The sequence below is a fragment of the Mastigoproctus giganteus genome, chromosome 4, assembly GCF_048544385.1.
Source record: "Mastigoproctus giganteus isolate SK-2022 chromosome 4, ASM4854438v1, whole genome shotgun sequence".
Classification (NCBI taxonomy): Eukaryota; Metazoa; Arthropoda; class Arachnida; order Uropygi; family Thelyphonidae; genus Mastigoproctus; species Mastigoproctus giganteus.
In genome coordinates this window covers 58,502,215-58,523,921 of record NC_143578.1, presented here as the reverse complement: position 1 = coordinate 58,523,921, position 21,707 = coordinate 58,502,215, and the positions used below count along the sequence as shown (strand labels likewise).

The 21,707-nt window shown below is 33.3% G+C and overlaps 1 protein-coding gene across 1 annotated transcript in view; it reads right to left on the bottom strand.

Annotated features, from left to right (window-relative positions):
• LOC150086756 (ataxin-10) overlaps positions 1-21,707 on the bottom strand; it is a 129,717-nt gene that overhangs the window by 34,180 nt on the left and 73,830 nt on the right. Inside the window, exons 8-9 of the mRNA XM_090371563.1 lie at positions 14,313-14,418; positions 11,202-11,389 (exon numbers count right to left, since the gene is read on the bottom strand). Of these exons, the coding sequence (XP_090227689.1) occupies positions 11,202-11,389; positions 14,313-14,418 (294 nt within the window). The remainder of the gene's footprint in view (positions 1-11,201; positions 11,390-14,312; positions 14,419-21,707) is intronic.

Below are 21,707 nucleotides of genomic sequence, written 5' to 3'. Positions count from 1 at the left end.
CATAAATTTTGTATTATAAAAACAGGGTTTGATAGGATCAGTAGGAATGGATAAATTGGTGAGTTATTTGAAGGTAAACCAACTGCATGGATTGGTCTAGGCTAGTGATTATTTCAAAGATCAGAGTGTTTTGCAGTGTTGTTAGCAGACAAAATTTCTGTCAGACAGTCAATGTGGTTTGGGGATAGTATAAAATATGGTTTCTGTATATGTTTGCAGTATGTTCTACTACAATGCTTACTGCAAATTTTATGAAAATGTTGGTAGTGTAGTGTGTTTTGAAAATTAATCATTTTCATTTGTTCTGCATAAGTTCATTTGCAAATCTACACTTATTGATTATGAATACATCAAGTTTAGCTGGTAGCCTTTACAGGTACCACTGAAGTTAACACATTCTGTCCCTTGCATTATAAAAGATATGGCAGTTCCATGCTCCGTATGTCAACGAAGGCTATGTTTGTAGTGCATGGTGAAGTTCACTACTCAAAAATCTATCTTGGAATGGTTTTGTTTGTTTGTTATTTGGTTTTTAGGAGCATTAGCAACTAAGGCCATATTGCTCCAGGGATATGCGGTGGTCATTCCCTGACCTTTCCGCATCCTTCGTATTTGGTGGTCACAGGTTTGAACCCCAGTCTAATTAAGAAGCATGTGCTACACACTGCTGCTCCTGCCCACCTGGCTATGGAGGCACCTTTTGGAATGGTCAAGAAAGTTTTGAGAAAAAGGAAAAGGGATATGTCACTTGCTGTATTCAAGACAGCTCTGCCACCCAAAATCCACTGAAATACTGAAATTGGAAATTGGGCTATACAACATAGGATGTATAATGGATAGAGAACTTTCACAACTGATGAATCAACATAGGAATCATTCATTCATTATTCATGATCCTTGGTTACTGGGCTCAGTGAATTCCAAGGTTACTGAAAGAATGGCAGAAGAGCATATAAATGGGATTATCATTTGAGAACTTATTATACTGTCATGAATATAATAGCATAATAAGTTCTCAAATTGCCAAAGTTTTCTAACAGTCAAACAGAGAGAGAGAGAGAGAGAGAGAGAGAGAGAAGAGCAACAAATTTTACACATGAATCAAGAAAATTTTGTTTTTGCACATTAGTTGCATTGCCCATTCATTCCTTCAATCAGTTCATGGGAACAAAACATAAATAAATTCTTTATTGCTAATAAGTACAGGACATGTACTAGAGACAATAATACTCAACACAGCGACATGGCCAGGAGTTTTACATTATAAATGTAAAACTCCTGGCCATGTATAACATATAGTGCTTCAGCTACAATATACAGTATACGGAGAGCCTGTGTGATATATGAAAAAAATAAATAATAATAACTACTGGATTTCTTTTGGTGGTCAATTTTAATGAAATTAGGGAAGGCTCAACAAATCATTCCAAACAAGTTAAATGTGAAAGTTCATGAAAATCCATCCACTGGAAGTTGAGTTATTGTATGTGGACATATGGATAGACAAAGAAATAAAAACTGTCAGATTTCTGTTGGTTCAATTTTAGTGAAATTTAGGATATACTACTCTTCTCAAAGGCCCAAACATAAAATTTCATGAAAATCCAATCTCAACTCTATTGGGAGTCAAGTTATCACACAAGGACAGAAAAAAAAAAAAAAAAAAAAAAATTAATTTCCTGATTTTTATTAGTCTGATTTTAATGAAGTTTGGAATGGCTCAAAAAACATTTTTCAAAGGCTCGAATACAGGTGACTCCTGCTTAACGCTGATAATTCGTTCCGGAAAAACAGAGCACTAAGTGAATCCGCACTAAGCGAGCGCCGCATTCCCATAAGGTAACATATGTATTTGTGGGTTGCGGTTGTTGCCATAGGATATTTCCTAATCAATGTCAGTCAAAATATTTAATATTCAAATATTTGTACATATAAAATATTCTGCATTACATACGTATATAATTATGTGGTAACGACTTAAATATCAAAAATAAACTTAAAATTCTAATTAAAATAATGAATTTAATTGATTTAAATTAATTGATGAATTAATCATGAAAAATGTGTTGATTTTGGGTTGGACTTTGGCCCTCTTCCAAATAAACAAAGGGGTATTAATTTTAAATCCCCCGCAGCGTTACCATCCAACAATAAAGTCAACCGATCTTTCGCCGCTTTGAAACCTGGCATGTTTTTTCTTCTTTCAATATGAAACTTCTTTTAGGCATTCATTTCAACAAAAGTCCTGCTTCATCTATGTTAAAAACTTGTTGAGAAGCATAACACATAATACCCCTCTTCAATAATTTTAACAAGTTCTTTTTTTAAAGTTTCGGCTCCTTGATCTACACTAGTGGCTTCTCCCTGGATTTTAAATCTATTCAACCAGCCCTTACCAGTTTTAAATGGTTCCACTTTTTTTTTTTTTTTTTTTTTTTAATATTTAACTTAACTGAATTCTGCATTGGAATATTATATATTCCAATATAATATTCACACATATTATCTTCAATAAAATTAGTTAAAGTCTTTCCATTTCAATCCTAATAGCCAGCCTAGTCGCTTGCAGTGGAACAGCTATCTTTCCCACTGCTAAAATTAATTCTTTATTTTTTTATAATTGTTCTTACAGTTAAAGTTGCAAGTCCTAAGGTGCCTCCGTAGCCAGGTGCGGCAGTGTGTAGCACACGCTTCTTGATTAGACCGGGGTTCGAGCCCGTGACCACCAAATACGGAGGATGCGGAAAGGTCAAGAAATGACCACCGCATATCCCCGGAGCAATATGGCTTTAGTTGCTAATGCTCCTAAAAACCAAATAACAACAACAACAGCAAGTCCTAAATTACGGCACACATCCGCTTGTCGCTGACCGGAATCGATTCGCTTCAAAACGTGTAATTTAATTTTCAAATTCAGTCTTTTTTTACATTTATAGTCTTCGTACTGCACCCATACGTTGTTGCTTTTTCATTCTTATCGGCCATTATTAGTTCTTCGAAAATGTAACTGCGTTGGTTGCATTAATTATAATACAATGTTCAAGTAAACTGTCCGTTACGCACTATGTCTAATACTGTACTGAGTGATGACTAGACTTCGGATAAATGCATATAACGCAAATATTACAAGCAATATACTCGATCATTTTTTAAAATGTTGATCTTGGAACTACGTAACAAGTCACTGTACTGCAATTAAATTAGGGTGCAAGAAAATTTTACCGAGCGTGGGAAACGTTTTAATGCTGTTTTGCTATTCATTTTCAAGCTATCGACTCAATCAAACAAAACGATTTCATTAAATATGCCAAAAATGTAATCTGTAAAAGAGTGTTATAGTGATCCATGACAGCATTATAGTCAGATATGGGCTATAATATAAGAACAGCATTATAGCGAATCAGCGTAAAGCGAACCGCGTTATAACAGGGGCCTGCTGCATAAACTTTCATGAAAATCTGTACACTAGGAGTTAAGTTATTACACACAGACACATAGATGGTGGGCAGACAATAGATGTATTATTTATATATGTTAAAAAGTCAATTCTAGATCACTGCAGGAAAAATTAGGCTAACTATTTTCTTAAACCACTATGGCCTTCTGCTGTTAGACTTTAAATGGAAACATTACCTCTGAACAGTGTGATTTTAGAGTGCAAACAAGCTTAAAAAAACAGAAAGGGGACTGAAAAATAAATCCCATGTACTAGCCAAGTATGTTAATATATAGATAAATTAATTATTACAAAAAAAAGCCTAATTCTTTCTCAAGATTTATGACTGAATTTTAACAACAATATTAGCCAATTTTTTCAAAAAAATTGGTTACAAGTGCAGCTTTTAAATGTACAGTAAATCCCTGCTATTTGCGAGGGTTGCGTTCCTGAGAAATGCCGCGAATACCGAAAACGCGAATACTGAGTTATGGTTCCCATAGTAATAAAGGGGTTCTGTTCCAAAGTATGAAATATATAAGAAAAATTAGTCTAAAATTTTGTCTATGTATGTATTATATGTACCTTCATAATATGACTATGTACATAGACAGCACATAGTGAAATGCAAGCATAAGGCATCAAAATGAAAATAAGAAACAATTTAATATTAAATGTGATATTTATTAGAAATTTGAAACAAATCTTTCAAACCAGTGCGCCTTTGCTAGCTAAAAAACTTATCCCACCAGTGCTATCACCAGTTTTGCTCAAGTGTTGATAAAGGAGTTTTGCCTTTTCATGAATGATGAGTGAACTTAACAGAATTTTATTTTGAGTTCGGTCTTCTATCCATAGATTTAAAGATTTTTCCATTTTTTCTAATTTAACATCACGAACTGCAGAGCAAATTTTGGAAGCAATTAGCGTGTTTTCACAGACACTATGGCAGATTTTTTCTTCCGATTTTTAGATTGATCGTACCATTGACTCATTGATTTTATAATGTTTTGCCACTGAGGAGACACTTTCACCATTAGAAATTTTGTCTAGTAACTCAATTTTATTCGCTAATGTCATCACCTTTTTTGATCTTTTCACATTTCCATATTCGTAGCCATATTTTTGTACGGGTAAAAAAGAACTTGTCCACAATAAAGTCACTTTCTTCCGTTAACACACTCGAAAAAGTCTGTTTTACACTGCAAAATGGTAGATTTGTCACTTTTGTAAGCATATCAATTTATAAATTGATAAATTTATTCAATTTATAAGCATATAAATTAAAAGCAAATGACGAAACCTTCCATGACAAGCGCATAACACACACTGAACAAGGATTAGCGAGAAACATCCACGGAGGCAATTTTGCACCCCCTCCCACTCACTGAGCCCTGTTTTGACCGGGAAATATAATTTTAGCCATGCCCATGTTTTTTTATGGCGGAAAATGTTCACGGTGCTTTAAAATTCGCACTTTTTTAGGTTTCATTTTATATTAAATCAACGACTGTGAATACAGATACCACAAATAGCAGGGGTTTACTGTATTTTAGATATATATTTGTTAAGTACACGGATATTAATCTCTCAATGATCCTAAGTAGTCAAAAGTATCTTCTCCCAAAAAAAACTTACCATAATAGTGCAGTTTTTTTATCAGTTTAAAATGCCTTTTTGGGCTGTGGCATTTTACCTGCATAATGTTTTTAATGGTCTGCACATCAATCACTGACACATTGTCTTCCTATGAATGACAGCCAAGCACATTTTATATATCCTTTTTTTTTTTTATTCTAGGATAGCAACCCACTGTGGTATTTAGAAAGAGGAAAGGAATTTTCTGTCATGCATAGATTTTTCATATGGCATACTCTCACTTTCACAATGAGTTACCTTGATATTGCACTGCTTCAAACAGCATTTTCTTTTGAGACAGAAAAGCACTAGTTAAAATAATGGTGGTATAAAGTGTGTTGTATGAAAGGTCTGTGCCATTTAACAGAGAAAAAAATTGCACTTGAAGTAGTGCAATACAGAGGAAACATGTTTAGGTGGAGCATGGTCTATATGAGAGAGATCTATGCATTTACATACATCTTAAGTCTAAACTAGGAAAAAATGGCCAATGCCCAGCTTCATTTTTATCAAAGTTGAAGTGTTTTAAGCTTTTAATTTGCAAGTGCTATCTATCTATCTTGTATTCTCATGGCCATGTGGGCAGCCATTTGGAATTATGCAATCAGTTGGTGCACAGTGGCTGCCAATGTATATACATTTCTTTACAGTTTAAGCATTTCTGACTGTATTAACCATATGATCAGCTTATAGTGTCAACTCTGTTAACCTTTCAATAAGTATACTGTCTCTGACAGATGCCACTTTTTTAAATTTGTGTGTTTTTTTGAAATTTGTAAATGAAATCAGATTCTCCTATGTACCTTTTCTCACCAATAGTCTCTAATATTATACAATATTTTTTGTTTTCATTTTGATAAACTTTGATGAATTCATCAAAACATTTTGATGAATTTTGAGAAATTAATTTTTCATTTGGCATTTAACAGACATCTGGCAAGCAAAAATATCTATCTAGAAAGATAAGTCTAGTCAATACCCATTTTACTACATTTGGCAGGTGTGTCTGCCAGGTGCCATTCAAGCATCTATGTTTCAATCTGGGTATTAGTGACCTCAAAATCTAAGAAAAAAAATTAAAATCTTTCTTTATCATCATTACTGGTTTCCCTTGTTTTTTTCTGTTTGACATTTTTTAAATTGAATTCAGAAAATCTAATTAACAAATCACCATTTTCAATTTAGTAAAAAAAAAATAAATATTAATTGTTTTATAATTAAAACAAAAAGGTGTCTCACAGGTGTCACATGAACTTCTTTGTCAAATTAAGGGCACAAGTGGCAGAAGGCTAACTATATTTGTTCAATGTAACTAATAGTTAAAGCTTCCAATAAAATGCAAACAGTTGACTACTGTAAAAGAACTCTTCTGAGTTCAAAATTAGATTTTGGAAAAAAATTATTCCATTCTCTTACAATGTCTTTCTATCTACTTACAAAATCTACATTGTATGATTTTATCTAATCACCTTAAGTACATAATCCTTATATTATCTTAAAGGGAGAATTTAAAAAAAAACAAGAGAGACATTTCCACAAAGATATACTGATATTTCAAACAACTCACAGGCATTGAGTTTTGTGTGAAATTCTTATCAGCATGTACAGTAAAATCTTGTTACAACATAGTTTTAATAAAACTTTCACTATAATGAAAATATTTTTGAATCCTAGCCAACTTCTCTTATATGGGAAGTAAGTCTTGTTTAAATGAAATAATTCTGTGAAAAAATTCATTACTAATTGCATTAGGCATACAATGCAAGAAAGCAAGCTTACGCAGCATCAGCAAAAAAAAAAAAAAACTCTCACTTCACCCCTCCATTCATTCCAAATGCCTGTCCAGCTCAGCATTAAATTTATTTAGGCTATTAGCTTCCACAACAAAAGATGGAAGCCTGTTCCACCAATCAATTACCTGCTGGCTAAAGGCAAATTTTCACACATCTATTGTACAACTATCTTTCCTCAATTTGAAACTGTGCCCCCTAAGGTTCTTAGTCTGAGCAAGAGGAAGAATCCCATCAGCATTTATGTTGCTCAACCCACTCAAGGCCTTATACACCTCGATCAGATCACCTCGCAGGTGCCTACTCTCCAGGTGCTGCAATTTGCAGAACTTAAGCCTTTCTTCGTAAGAGGACCCCTTCATTCCCCTCATCAATTTTGTTGCCCTTCTCTGTACACACTCAAGCAACTCTACATCCTTCCTAAAATGACACCTCCAGACCTGTACACAGTACTATAGGTGTGGCCTGCCCATTGCCTTGTATGAAACTCACATTGACATATTGTCTTCCAATGAATTTGCTTGTATAACGGGATAATCACCTCCCTGTCCCTGCTAGCAAAATTCCTATATATCATTGACAAGACTCCATGACCTGCCCTGGTAGCCTGTCTGCACTGCTCAGAGAACTTCATATTTGACTGCACAGTTACTCAGAGATCTTTTTCACTTTTCACTTCCCTGAGTGTATACCACACAGTTGGTATGTTTCTCTTCAGTTATTACTACCCATATGCAGTACTTTGCATTTATCAATGTTAAACTTCAGTTGCCACTTCTCAGCCCATTTTCCCAACTTATCTAGATCCAGTTGGAGTAGTATACTGTCGTTACTGTCGTTAACAACCCTGCCAACCTTTGTATCATCTGCAAACTTGGACATTAAACTTGATATACCTTCATCAATATCATTGATAGATATACAAAACAACAATGGGCCCAACACTGAACCATGGGGAACTCCACTAATGCTGCATAAGCTTGCTTTCTTGCATCAAATGCCTCTACTAATGCTAATGCTAATAACATTTGTCCATGAAGAGCAGTGTCCATTGATTACCACTCTCTGTCGTCTCCCACTCAACCATCGCTTTATCCATTGTAGCAACTTATCCTTAATGATATACCTCTCCAATTTGTACAGCAGTCTTCCATGTGCAACAGTATCAAAAAGCTTTCCTGAAATCCAAGCATATAATATCAAAATTATTTTTGCCATTCAGTTCCTTTGTGACCACATCATAGTATCCAATCAAACTGGTCGGAAAAGACCTCCCTTTAACAAACCCATGTGTATTAACTATTACTGCAGTCTTGTCTAGATGATCTTGCAATGCTTCTTTAAGCAGTGATTCCATTATTTTCCCCAGAACACAAGTTAAACTAACAGGTCTGTAGTTAGTTGTGTCACCTTTTGAAACCCCCTTTGTGAATTGGTGATACATTTGCACATCTCCAGTCAATGGGGACCTCCCTGACTCCAAGGAAGCTCTCAATAATTATGGCTAAGGGTTTTCTTACTTCCTTTGCTGCTTCCCTTAATATAACTGGATAGATCTTGTCCACCCCAGGTGCCTTCCTTATGTTTAACTTCAACAATTTCTCCTCCACTTTCCTCTCAGTTATTACAAAATCACTTAACTCCCTGTTAGGGTTTGATAAACTTCTAGCACTCCCCTCATTGAATGACTCCTCAAGTGTGAATGTAGATGCAAAACACTCATTCAGTTTATCAGCTACCCAAGCATGATCATCAATAGTCAACCCATCTATGTTAAGTGGTCCAATCTAATTCATCCCTTTTCTTCTAGAGTTTACATAAGTAAAGAACTCTTTGCTGTTTTTCTTTGCATCATTTGCCAAAGATTTCTCATAATCTGCCTTCGTCTGCCTAACTTTCTTTGTGACTTGATTACAGACTAGTTTATACCTGCCATAGGCTTCTGTGTCAACTGATACTTTATTTGCATCCCATTCATTCTTCTTCTTCTTCTTCTCTGCCACAAGGCTCATTAATTCATCTGACATCTATTTAGGCCTAAACTTTGAACAGTATTTCTTAGTTGGAATGAAAAGCCTAGTAGCTTCCAAAATTAAGTCTCTGAAAGCTTTCCATTTAGATTTCAGTGTTGGTAACATCATCAGTTGATCCCACTGTACAGAATTTAAAAACTGTCTGAGACCTCTGTAGTCACCTTTATGAAAGCAAAAGCCCTTCCCTTTAGCCTTGGTGGTAGTTACCTCTTTGAGTAAATCCAACTTCAGCACACTGTGATCACTGCCACCTAGTGGTTACTTTATCTGCAGATTCTTGATGCATGAAGAATCATTACTGATAATCAGATCAAGAGTATTACTCCCTCTAGTTTCCTCCCAAACATGCTGCTGTAGAAAACAATCATCCAATAAATCCACAAAAGACTTGCTAGTGTGTGAGTGACCAACCCACAAATTCCAGTCAATATCTGGGAAATTAAAATCCCCCATTATAAGACACTAATTTACTGGCCCACTATTTCTCTGCACAACTGCTCATTATACTCAACAGATTCATTAGGCCTATAACATACACCTACTCTCATTTTTCCTTTCCCAGTGCTTATTTCACCGACTGGGCTAGCTGGGTGGGTAAATTGCTTACCTGGCAACCCAAAGGTCGCGGGTTCGATTCCTGCCTCGGGCTTGGATCAAAGTACTGTAAAAACCTTGGGAGGTGCATTATGGCCACAGAAGCCTATGCGCCAACAACTACAAAAAAAAAAGTGCTTATTTCACACCAAACAGACTCAACACTGCACTGTTTGCCAGCATCAATTGGATTCACTTCCTTAGATTTTATGTTTCTTAACTAAAAGCAAAACACCTCCTCCCTACCTGTCCTGTCTATCCTTCCTGTACACATTGTACTCCCTATATCTGTATGACACCATGTCTCTGATATCCCAACAATATCTGCTTTTGATGTCGACTTGCACTTCAAGCTCATTGAATTTATTAACTATACTCCTAGCATTGGTGTACATGCAAGTATACATGCACCTGTTCCTACTCTTAGTTACCCTAGCACAATTGTATTTACTTGTTCCATGATAACTCCCAGCAGTCCTGGAAATCCCCAGCACCCTCCAGGCTGCTGCTCATTCTAATAGAAGCAGTGCAAGAATCACTTTTGCCTCTGCCTGTGGCCACTGTTAACCTTTTAGTCTGTGTATCTCCCCAAGCTAGCGGTTTTCCGACCCACCTAACACTGCCTCAATAGCATCAGCAAATATTCTTGCCCCTTTCTATTTAAGTGTACCCCATCCCTGTAGAAGCAGTCTCTCCTGTCAACAAGCACAGACCAGGCTGAAAAAAATTCTAACCCCTTGAGCCTTGCACAATCTCTCCAGGGCAGAATTGATTGACAAGGTTCTCATCATATACTCCCTCCTATCGTGTCTGGGCAGAATTGCAGACACTTTCACATTCAATACTAACTCATGACTTTTTTTCAACATTGACCTGTACTTGTGGATTAAATCTGCAGATCTCTTACTCTTAACGTCATTAGTTCCAACGAATTATTTTCAAAGTCCACCTATCTCTAAAATGAACTGGTTTACAACAAAGAAAAGCTTTATTGGAAAATAAAGCCAATATTGTAAATATGGTTATGAATGCATTTTCTTGAATTAAGGAAAAAAAAAAAAAAAAAGTTTAATCCTGCAGTACCCATTTTCAGTTGCACTTAAGTTGAACTTTAGCACTAATACAGAAGGGGAGTTAGGCATTAAACATGCAACTGAGATATTTGCTGTGTAAAAATTAAATGTAATTTAATGTAAAAAGTAACAATATGCATGATTTTAATGATACACTATATATTTGAATATGTAGTATTTCTTATAAATAAAATAACTTTTCAAAATGGCACTCTATACATAACATTTTTAAGTTTGTAGCAGCTTTATTTTGTCATTTTATTTATTTATTATATTGATATTAAAGTCAATATTTAAGTAAAATAAATTATTGTTAAAAGTAACAATATGTGTGATTTTAACAATACTTACCATATTTCTGAATAATATGTGTTATTTCATATAAATAAAATAAATTTTTAAAATAACACACTCTATACATAAAATTTTTAATACTTATATGATTCTTTTGAAATAAACTGTGACATGACTAGTACAGAAGAATATTTCAATACAATGAAATGATTTCTGTGTCCCTAAGAAGTTTGTTATGTAGGATGTTACTGTATGGTAAAACAAACTACTTTAGAAAAAATGTGGAAAGCAAAAAATAAGTTTCAAAATCATTTTAAAAAAAACAAAAAAAACAACAACATACTGCATCCTGATTGGCTTTGCTTTGTGCACCCATATTTCCTATAAGTCGTATTAAATCTCTCTTAAATCCAAAGGAAGGGGCAAGCTCTATGTCATTTTCATCTGTTTCAGTAGTAGCTTTTAAACTCATAATTGGTGTAAATACATTGGAACTAGTCTTTCCAAGAAGGTGAATACTCTTTAATGTATCTACAAAAGTTAAATAAAAAGATTTGAGTTCTCTATATCATTATTTGCAGATAAATTTCTTGTGAAATGCAGACTAATACAGTATATATTCATACTTATTTATTTTAGATTTCGTAAAGCAAAAAAAAAAAAAAAAATCAGAAATAACTAATCAAAATAAGTTACTGATAAGGTCTTTCAATGAACTGGATGTGCTGCTTTACATATCTTATTTTTGGATTTATGTAATGATTAGAATAAGTTAAATAATTCAGAACAGAGAACTAATCTTGCTTCTGAAATAAAAGGGCAATAATTGTTCTCTTTAGAATGGCAAGCCCTTATGTAATAAACATCTTAACAGGCTTTCATTTGAAGGGAATCAGAGCATATCAATGATGGAATGCGTTTTTTTTTTTTTAACTTTGTATTTGTTTAACAACTTGGTGCAATTTTACAATGCTACTTATTTACAAATGTACCTGATTTCATTATAATGCTAATTGGTAAGATCATCTTAAGAGCTTTAGGGCTTGTGTACTCTAGTGAGCCTTCTTTTCCCAACAAAGAACATATACATAAATAAATAAAAAAATAAAAAACCCAATATGGTCAGAGTAAGGGCTCACAAAAGTGCCATGCTCCTTTGGTGACATTATTAACAATGGTTAAGGAGGCACTGCTAAATAGGCATCATACAACTGGCAGTAACAATGCGGTGAGGGAGTTTAACTAGTGCCATAGCATATTGGTGGCACACAACTTTGTTGGCAATTCAGCACAATCTACATCACCAGTTTGGTTATCAAACACTTTTAGCCTTTTAAAGATTTTAAAATTAATTTTTTTGCACTTGAAATTAATCAGCAATGTGCAATTCTCTATAATTTCAAGTGTTGAGAATAAAAAAAAAGAAAAGTTATAGAAGTCGCAGATTAAAGCAGCAAATGCCAGATTGACGTTTATTTTGATATTAAATATAAATTTATATGCAATTTCATATACCAAACTGAAATACATACACAATATGTATATAATATAGTGAAACTTTTCTGTAATTTTATACATTATTTCAAAGCTAAAAATATTAAATAAACAATTTAGAGTATAAACATCTGAATGACAGAAATGAATTAATCAAAATTTAAAAATTAATAAATTATTTATTATAGATTTAACAAATATTTTCTTAATCATATCCTTCTACATCTTTTATTTAAAATAAAAGAACTGCATGATGAGACCACTCATTATCTGTACTTCATTATATGAGACAAGATGAAACAGTCTCAAAAGAGATGTTACAATGGTTTTCCCCAAGTTTTATACAAATATCAGATTCACCATTATGGTGATGTTATTTGTATAAAATATTAAAAACTGATGTCAACATCTGTTTTTAACACGTTGATTGCCAAAGCCTATTTGGGTAAACTGGTCTATTTACCCAAATTTTATTTTTTATGTTTATTTTCATTCACTGACGTTTTATTTAACATTCTTCAAACAAAATACCCAGACATTGTGTATTGCATAAATGAAATAAAACAGACTACTAAGTTTCTCAAAAATAAACAAGAAGACTCTTTCAGACACCAATTTGAGTTAGGTACGTTAAATTATTCAAAACCCAAATTATAATATATATTCATCACCAAAACGCATAAAAAAAGCCTCACGAATTATCTCAATGTTGGCGTATGTAATAGAAAATTCTTCACGGCAGCCAACTATGAGTTAATGAGATTAAATCAGACATTTTGCAGAATTCACTGTATAAGAGTCAGTGCTGTGTGTAAATCCGCTGCAGCGACACAGACTTTGTTGTGTACGTTGTATTTAGTACGTGTTTTTTTTTTTTTTAACCAAAAAATAAAAAATAACCTAAAGCATGGAAAAGAAGAGACCACTGACTGAAGAAGAGCTTGAGCTCTATGCTAACATGAGTGGCTCAGAATTTGAAGAGCTTTTTGACGAGTCGTACGGTTCTGGTTCATAGATCGATCAGATCAAATGCTCTCATATTATTCAGTGCTAAGAAAAACCATCAGATGGCTGAAAAAATATTGCATTACATATTATAGAAATACATAGGCATAACGCATACATCCTTTTCCATCAAGTTACGGATTTCTCTGAATTTTGGATATTTTATGGTGGAACCTGTAACTTGACAGAAAAGTTACATTGAATCTTTGACTGGAGAAAAAATTCTAAACATTCCAAAGAAGATTAGGTCTGAACGTAGAATTCATTATTTAGAATTTCAGTTGGCTATACCACCAACTGAAAAAAAACCACACCTGACTAAGCTGTATTGAATATGTACAAGAAATAACAAACGCCACGGAACACTATTATTGTCCAGTGTGCCAAGAGAAGCTAGCTCTTTGTGTGAATAAAATATATTTTTTTTGTGAATAAATTCTGTTTTCTGATGCTGTGGTTTATTTTTCATTCTTATCCCAGAGCCCACTATCCATCAGTTGGACGTATTTGCTACAAATATACTCGTAGCAGTGCCTGAAATGCAAGTCATACCAGTCCGAGTTAACTCGTATGTGGCATCCTGGGCCAGATCGCCAAATACGAATTAACTCATAGTCGACAGTAAATGTGTTAATATCATCATGGATGGATAATGATGTTGTCTCAAAGTGAGAGACAAGTCCAAAACTTGACAACCAAAAGTCATCATCTTATCACTAGTGAAACCAACAGGTCCCCAAGACAGAAACTGAATGCAGAGATACACACAACTTTCAAATAATCTTTAATATGTTGCTCACATAGGCAAAAAAGCAGCATACACGAAAGAGATGATTATTCATGGTGTTGTAAGTAAACTATCTCCAAGTTTTTTAATATGTGCACTTGCATGTGAATAGTGAATTCAATATTATCATAAAAAACTATCATTACATTATTTAAAATTGTTTCTTACCTAGAGCTATTTCAAGAAGTGACTGATCTTCTTTAAACAAAAGATACTGGTCTGTAGAAGAAGCAATACACAATACATTAAGTAGCTTAGCCACTTCCATAGGTCCCTATGTATAAAACAAACAAAAAAAAATTAGCATTAATATTAAAATTAATGATTATACAGTACTATTATTGGCAGGCTGATTTGTTCTCTAGGAAAAGGGTCTGCAGAGATAGAGCAAATGGTAAACAAAAGGCTGAAAGCATTCTCCTGTTGTTTGCTGGCATGGAAAAAATTAGTTGGCTAAAAGTTATAGCCATACTGTCCAGAAGATTAGGTATTACTAGCTGGTATTACTACATTGCATTCCACTTTCTAGTTTGAGAACCATTGCCTGCTCAATCAGCTTCAACTTCTCAAATATCCACTACCAATTCCTTAAATGCTGATCTCCAGGTAATTCTCCAGTGGGCAATGACAACTTAGTTGATTTTAATCCTTCTAAAACTCAGTCCTGTCTTATATCTCGCAAAAAGGATTCTTCTGCTCCTATGCTTCTCTTTGGTGACTCTCCGATTTCAAGGCATGATGATATATCTCTTTTGGGAATTATCCTGACTTCTAATCTCTCTTGGCACAAGCACATTACAAATATTGCTTCCTCTGCATCTAAAAAACTTGATTTTCTCTTTCACTCTCGACATTAATTTTCTTCCAAATAGCTGTTGACTCCGTACAAATTGCAAATCTGCCTTACAGTGGAATATTGTTCCCACATCTGGGGCGGTGCTCCCAAAACCTCTCTCAGGTTTCCAGATTCCATTCAGAAGAGGGCAGTTAAGAAAATTAATGACTCATCTATAACAGTCTCTCTCCACTCTCTCTCTCTCTCTCATAGACGTACTGTTTCTGCTGCATGCCTTTTCTATAGATACTTCCACAGGCACTGTTCTTCTGAATTGGCTTCTATAATTCCTCCTCTCTCTTTCAAAACAGTCCGAACACATGCCACCGCCAGCCAACATCCACTTACTGTCCAATTTCAAATCACAGAACCAACTTCTTATCTTCCTCATTTATTCAATCCACTGCCATTTTCTAGAACAACCTTCCTTCATACATATTTCCTGAAAATTACAGTCTATAGAAGTTCAAGTCTAATGTTAACAAATATCTTCTTTCGTCTTCTCAACCTCCAATCCATGCATGGTACTAAGTACTATAGGTTCTAATACCTCTCATGTTTGGGGGTTTCATAAAATAAAAAAAATAAAAAAAATTGGATAAGCAAAAACGACTTCATATACACAACAAAAAGGTCAGCAAAAATAGAGCTATAATTTGAGAGGACTCATATATGTATTTATATTCCTAAATGGTCAGAAATTCTCATATTGTTGTTATTCTGCATCTGATGCTTCCAAAAATTGTAGGAATTATGTAGAACTTGTAAATTTAATCAGTTGATATGATGAAAGATTGGAAAATCATTTAAATACAGCTATAGTTTTTTTTTTTTTTTTTTGGAACTAACAAACAGAATTCAAAATGACTTAACAGATGCAATTAAAAAGGTTATGTTGAATGAAATACAAATTTAAATTAACAAGATTAAGTTTGTTGCAATTCTTTTACACTAGACTTCTGGTGTGTCGAATTATTCACATCTGTCAACCATTTTGCAATACATTACTAAGGATAAAATTATCATGGAACAATTTATTGGTTTTACAGATGTGAGGCAGAGCATTCAGCAAGTGCCTTACATAATCATGTTTTTCAATGCATTGAAAATGTGAACTGTGAGAATAAGTTAATTGCTCAAGCTTATGACAGTGGTGGGCAAACTGAATGGATTGCAGTAGAGGAAGATAAAAATACAATGGCGGGCAAACTGAATGGATTGCAGTAGAGGAAGATAAAAATATTCATGTGCAATCTTTGTTCATTGTTGTGCATGTGTATTAAAATTTAGTTCTTTCATAAGCAAACGGAACTATAAAAGAATATAAGATTTTTTACTATAAACAGATTGGCTAGTTATTTTTAAAAATCACCTAAAAGAACTAATGCTCTGGACAATATTATTAAGAAAAGATTTCCAAAAGCTGCACCAACTAGGTGGAATTACTCCTCTGCCTAGTTAATACCATGAAGGAAAATCGTGCTTCATTAATTAGCCTTTTTGAAGACAATTGAAAATCCTGAAAAATGAGAAGTAATCTTAACTCTGCTGTCGGATTCATGCACTTCATGCACAAATTTAATTATCCTAATTTCTTATTTCTCTTGGAAGCGTTCAGTGAAATATTTTCATTCACTGATGTTTTATTTAACATTCTTCAAACAAAATACCCAGACATTGTGTATTGCATAAATGAAATAAAACAGACTACAAAGTTTCTTAAAAATAAACAAGAAGACTTTTTCAGATTTTATCAAAATAACAGAAAACGATATAGATATGACAAGGCCAAATACGAGATTCAGAAAAGAAAATTCTGTTGATCCACAGGAGCACAAAATGATCCACAAAATGTTATACTATGAAATCATAGATACAACAGTACAACAATTAAAAGTATGGTTTCATCATTAGAAGAACTTGCATTCTTGGAGATGTTAAATTTTAGTAAATATGAAGAATATTTCAAGAATTTTCCTGAAAATGTCCAAAAATCTCTAAGAGCAACATACAGCCATTATTTTGATATTATTCAGCTTCAGAATGAATTAACTGTTGTATACACCATGGAAGAGTTTTTTAAAAATGGTGTGGTGGAATTCATGCAATACATCTATACCAATGAGCTTGTTGATGCTATGCCAAACATTTCAAAAACTCTAATCTACTTGTAACAATTTCTTCTATTACTGCAACTGTTGAAAGAACATTTTCTGCATTGAAGAGAATCAAAACTTTTCAAAGAAATACAACTGGGGAAAAGCAACTGTCAAGTTTAGTTCAAATATCAATATAAAAAGAATTTGCCCCACAAGTTACAAATTTAAAAAGATTTTTATAAAAATGTCATTGACAAATTTGTCAAGAAGGATCATAGAGTGGAATTTACATATAAATGAAGTAGCTAAATATATTTTTTTAATTTAAAAATAACTATTTTTATTTTTATTTAAAAAGCAAATTTATTGTAATAAAAAAAGTATATGAATTCCTTAAAGTGAAGGGATAAAATTCAAAACAATATTCTGCTATGCTATAGCATGACCAATGTAAAAATTCACTACATGCGACTGATTTCTACATCGTATTTTACAAGCGATATCCTGATTTTTTAACACTTCCATGGCACTCTAAAGAATGTTCCAGTTAAAAAAAAAAAAAAAAAACTATGTACCTGCTATTCGAGGTATCAATAAATAAAAGAAAAATGATAAATGATATAAGGTTTGAATAACTCATTTCTACTATTCTGCTTCATGTAGGTTTTTTTTTTTTTTTTTAATCCTGTGCAGAAGGAAAGGTTCATTTGTTGACACTTTTCACATATACCAGGGGTGGCCAACTTAATTTGTGATGTGATCTACTTTTTTCCTTCAAAATGTGCCGCGATCTACCATCTCAAAAATTTCACTGCACAAGGTTAAAAAAGTTAATCAATACATATTGAAGAATGTTGTTTATAAATTTTAAAATTCAATACAATTCAGAATTCTTGTTTTAAATTCATACGTATTTAAAATTTTAATTTATGCGAAGTTTGTGTCTTCGTGTCATCTGCCAAGCTTTCAAAATCAGGGATATACTGTGATAAGTCCAACCGTAAAGAATCTTCTGTATGCAAGTCCGTAAGAGCACAGTGATTCTTTGTCTGTTTCAAATACGAAAAGGCTGATTCTCACACAGATATGTGGAACCAAAACAGGAATTTAAAAGTTCACTGCATTTTTTTACATTTGGGTATTTTTCTCGGCAAACATATTTCCAAAAGTCTTCTTCTGACGATCTGGCTTTTAGGAAGATATCGTTTCGCAATGTAATAATTTCTCCATGTGAAAAATTACAGAGATTTTTTCTGCAATTTGTTTTGTATCTAAGTGGACATTAAATGGATAAGAAATATATTGAACAATGTCTTCAATTGTTTTAAAATCACTGATTCTGGTTTCAAAATCATCCACAACATTCTCAATTTCAGAAACATATTTCTCACTATTAAATTCAAAAACAGGATATTTTTGCAAATGATCGAATATTTTTACTTTCTGAGATCCTTAGCCATTGCCAAAAAATTGATATTTATGTGCAGAAATACTATTAATCATGTCACCCACATTTTTATTTTTTACTTGTAATTCCAAATTCAGATCACTTTATTTACTGCTAAAATCTGCTAAAAAAGCCAGATCACGCAACCACTCCGTATCTTGTAGCTGCTGATAATCATCTCCCCTTTGATCAACAAATTTTTTAATTTCATTCAACAAATTTCGAAATCTCTGTAGAAACTTACTCTGACTCAACCACCTCACATCTGTGTGTAATATCAGATCTGGTACTTTTTCATCGAGTTGCATTTTGAAAAGTCTCCTTTGAAGAGATTGTCCTCAGATGGAATTCATGATTTCGAAAGCAATGTCCATAACACTTAGTATTTAATCTTTTGCTGGCTAACACTTGTTGGTGGATGATACAGTGGTAACTCAAAAAATCTGGGAATTCATCATCCTTTTGGCACAATGCGATGAATCCGTTAAGATGCCCATCATTGCTTTAGCTCCATCTGTTGTTACTGATACGAGCTTAAATAGTGGTAATTTAATTTAATTTTTTCAATAAAATGTTTGAATAAGTTAAAGATATCAAGACTTCTTTTAACGAAACCATACCCAGCAGTTCTTCTCTAGTGGCAGAATCATCGAAAAACATACCAAAAAAAATGAGTAATCGAACTGTATCACTGATGTCTGTAGATTCATCCAGTTGTAAAGAAAAGGACACACAATTAGCAATTGTTCACATTTTTACTCATTTTTTCGATGCGTCGCACACAGTATTTTGAGATAATTGCCGATTTTGAAGGGCACTTTTAATTTTATTTTTGTTCTTAAAATTTTCAAAAAGAGAATCTGTTATTTCTAAAAATGCATCTGTGATGAATTAACCATCAGAAAATGATTTGCATTTTTTTGCAAGAAGATGACTCACTTTAAATGATTGAAGAAATTTTGTTGTGCGAATAATCTAGATTTAAGTTCTTCTAATTTATTTTTTCTAAGGTCACTATTTGGCGGAAAATCCGATTGGTATTTACCATGGAGTGCGTTGAAGTGCCTTTCTAAATTTCCTTTTTTGGGTATAGCCACAGAAGCATTGCAAATCAAACAGCAACATTTTATTTCACCATTACAAAAAAGTATTCTAGTTCCCACTCTTGATGAAAATGATACATTTTACTTTTTTTTGTAGTATTCATTTTAAATCAAAAGGTATTAAATTAACATATAAGTACTGTCCAGTTCTTAAATCAGCAAAAGCAATGATTAACGATTAAAACACTAAGTTAAGTGAACCTGAAAAATATTCTGTCTGAACAGCTAACGTAGGATAATTGATGAAGAGGATTCCCAAATGAGGAAGTTGTTTCCAAAATAACCGGACAAACACACCACCATTTATTGCTCTGTTTGGTTATATCCTTATAAGAATCAGTTTTGAATGCCTTTGTGATATTTCTCTAAAGCTATTTCTAGAGGTCACGACCATAAAACAATAAAAACAATTTGCACTTTTCTGTTAGCGCAATTTAATTATAAACGGGTAGTAAACTCAATCTTATTGCATTTGCAATAATATATACAGCTGGAATTCTGTGGAATTTTACATTATAATGGTGAAATGTGTTTCTTTTTCAATAAAGTCTTCAATCATGCAAAAAAAAAAACAAAAAAACAAAAATAAATTTTCAAAATCTGCTCTTCATTCCTATTTTTGAAGCTTCGTTAAAAAAAAAATAAAAAATATAATGTGCAGGTAGCGAAACCCTCTGTGCAATATAAAATTTTGGTAGTGTACCTGACTGCGCAAATCGAGGGATGACTGTATATTTAAAATTTGTTGTGATCAACCAAAATTAAAGCCGCGATCGACTCGTTGGCCACCCCTGACATATACTATACTGCTAAATGTCATAGGACACTTGTAGTTATGAATAAAGCATGCATTTATTTGAATAAATATCAAATGCAGGTAACACTATATAACTGTTACCCAAATCTCTTTTAAAGCATCTATGGGCTCCACTGGTGAAGGTGGGCTATGCCTTGGTTTTTCCCTAATTCAGCATTCCAATTATAAATAAATAAATAAATTTTCTGTTTATACTCTAGCATGACAACTAAGTCAGTAGAGTTTACAATAAATCGTCAATACAAATATTTATCGTATTTAGTAGTCATCGGCTTGAACCCAAAGATGTTCAGGGTTGAGGTTGGGTGTCTATGCTGACCGCTGCAGTGTTTCAAATCACACACATTCACAATACAGAAAAACCCCACTATTCGCAGTTGCTGATTTAATATAAAATTAAATCTAAAAAAATGTGAATTTTAAAGCGCTGTGAACATTTTCTGCCATAAAAAAACATGGGCGTGGCTAAAATCATCTTTCACGGTCAAAACAGCGCTCAGTGGGTGGGGGAGAGGGGTGACAAAATTGCGAGTGTGGCTGTTTCTCGCTAATCCTTGTTCAGTATGTGTTATGCGCTTGTCATGGAAGGTTTCATCGTTTGCTTTTAATTTATATGCTTATAAATTGAATAAATTTATCAATTTATAAATTGATATGCTTACAAAAGTGATAAATCTACCGTTTTGCAGTGTAAAACAGACTTTGAGTGTGTTAATGAAAGAAAGCGACTTTATTGTGGACAAGTTCTTTCTTACCCGTACAAAAATATGGCTACGAATAACAAGGGAAATGTGACAAGATCAAAGAAGGTGATGACATTAGCGAATAAAATTGAGTTATTAGATAAAATTTCTAATTGTGAAAGTGTCTCCTCAGTGACAAAACATTATAAAATCAATGAGTCAACAATACGATCAATCAAGAAATCGGAAGAAAAAACCCACCGTAGCGTCTGTGAAAACACGCTAATTGCTTCAAAAATTTGCTCTGTAACTCATGATATTAAATTAGGAAAAAAATGGAAAAATCTTTAAATCTGTGGATAGAAGACCGAACTCAAAATAAAATTCCGTTAAGTTCATTCATCATTCGTGAAAAGGCAAAACTCCTTTATCAACACTTTAGCAAAACTGGTGATAGCACTGGCGGGATAAGTTTTTTAGCTAGCAAAGGCGCTGGTGTGAAAGATTTGTTTGAAATTTCTAATAAATGTTACATTTAATGTTAAATTGTTTCTTATTTTCATTTCGATGCCATATGCT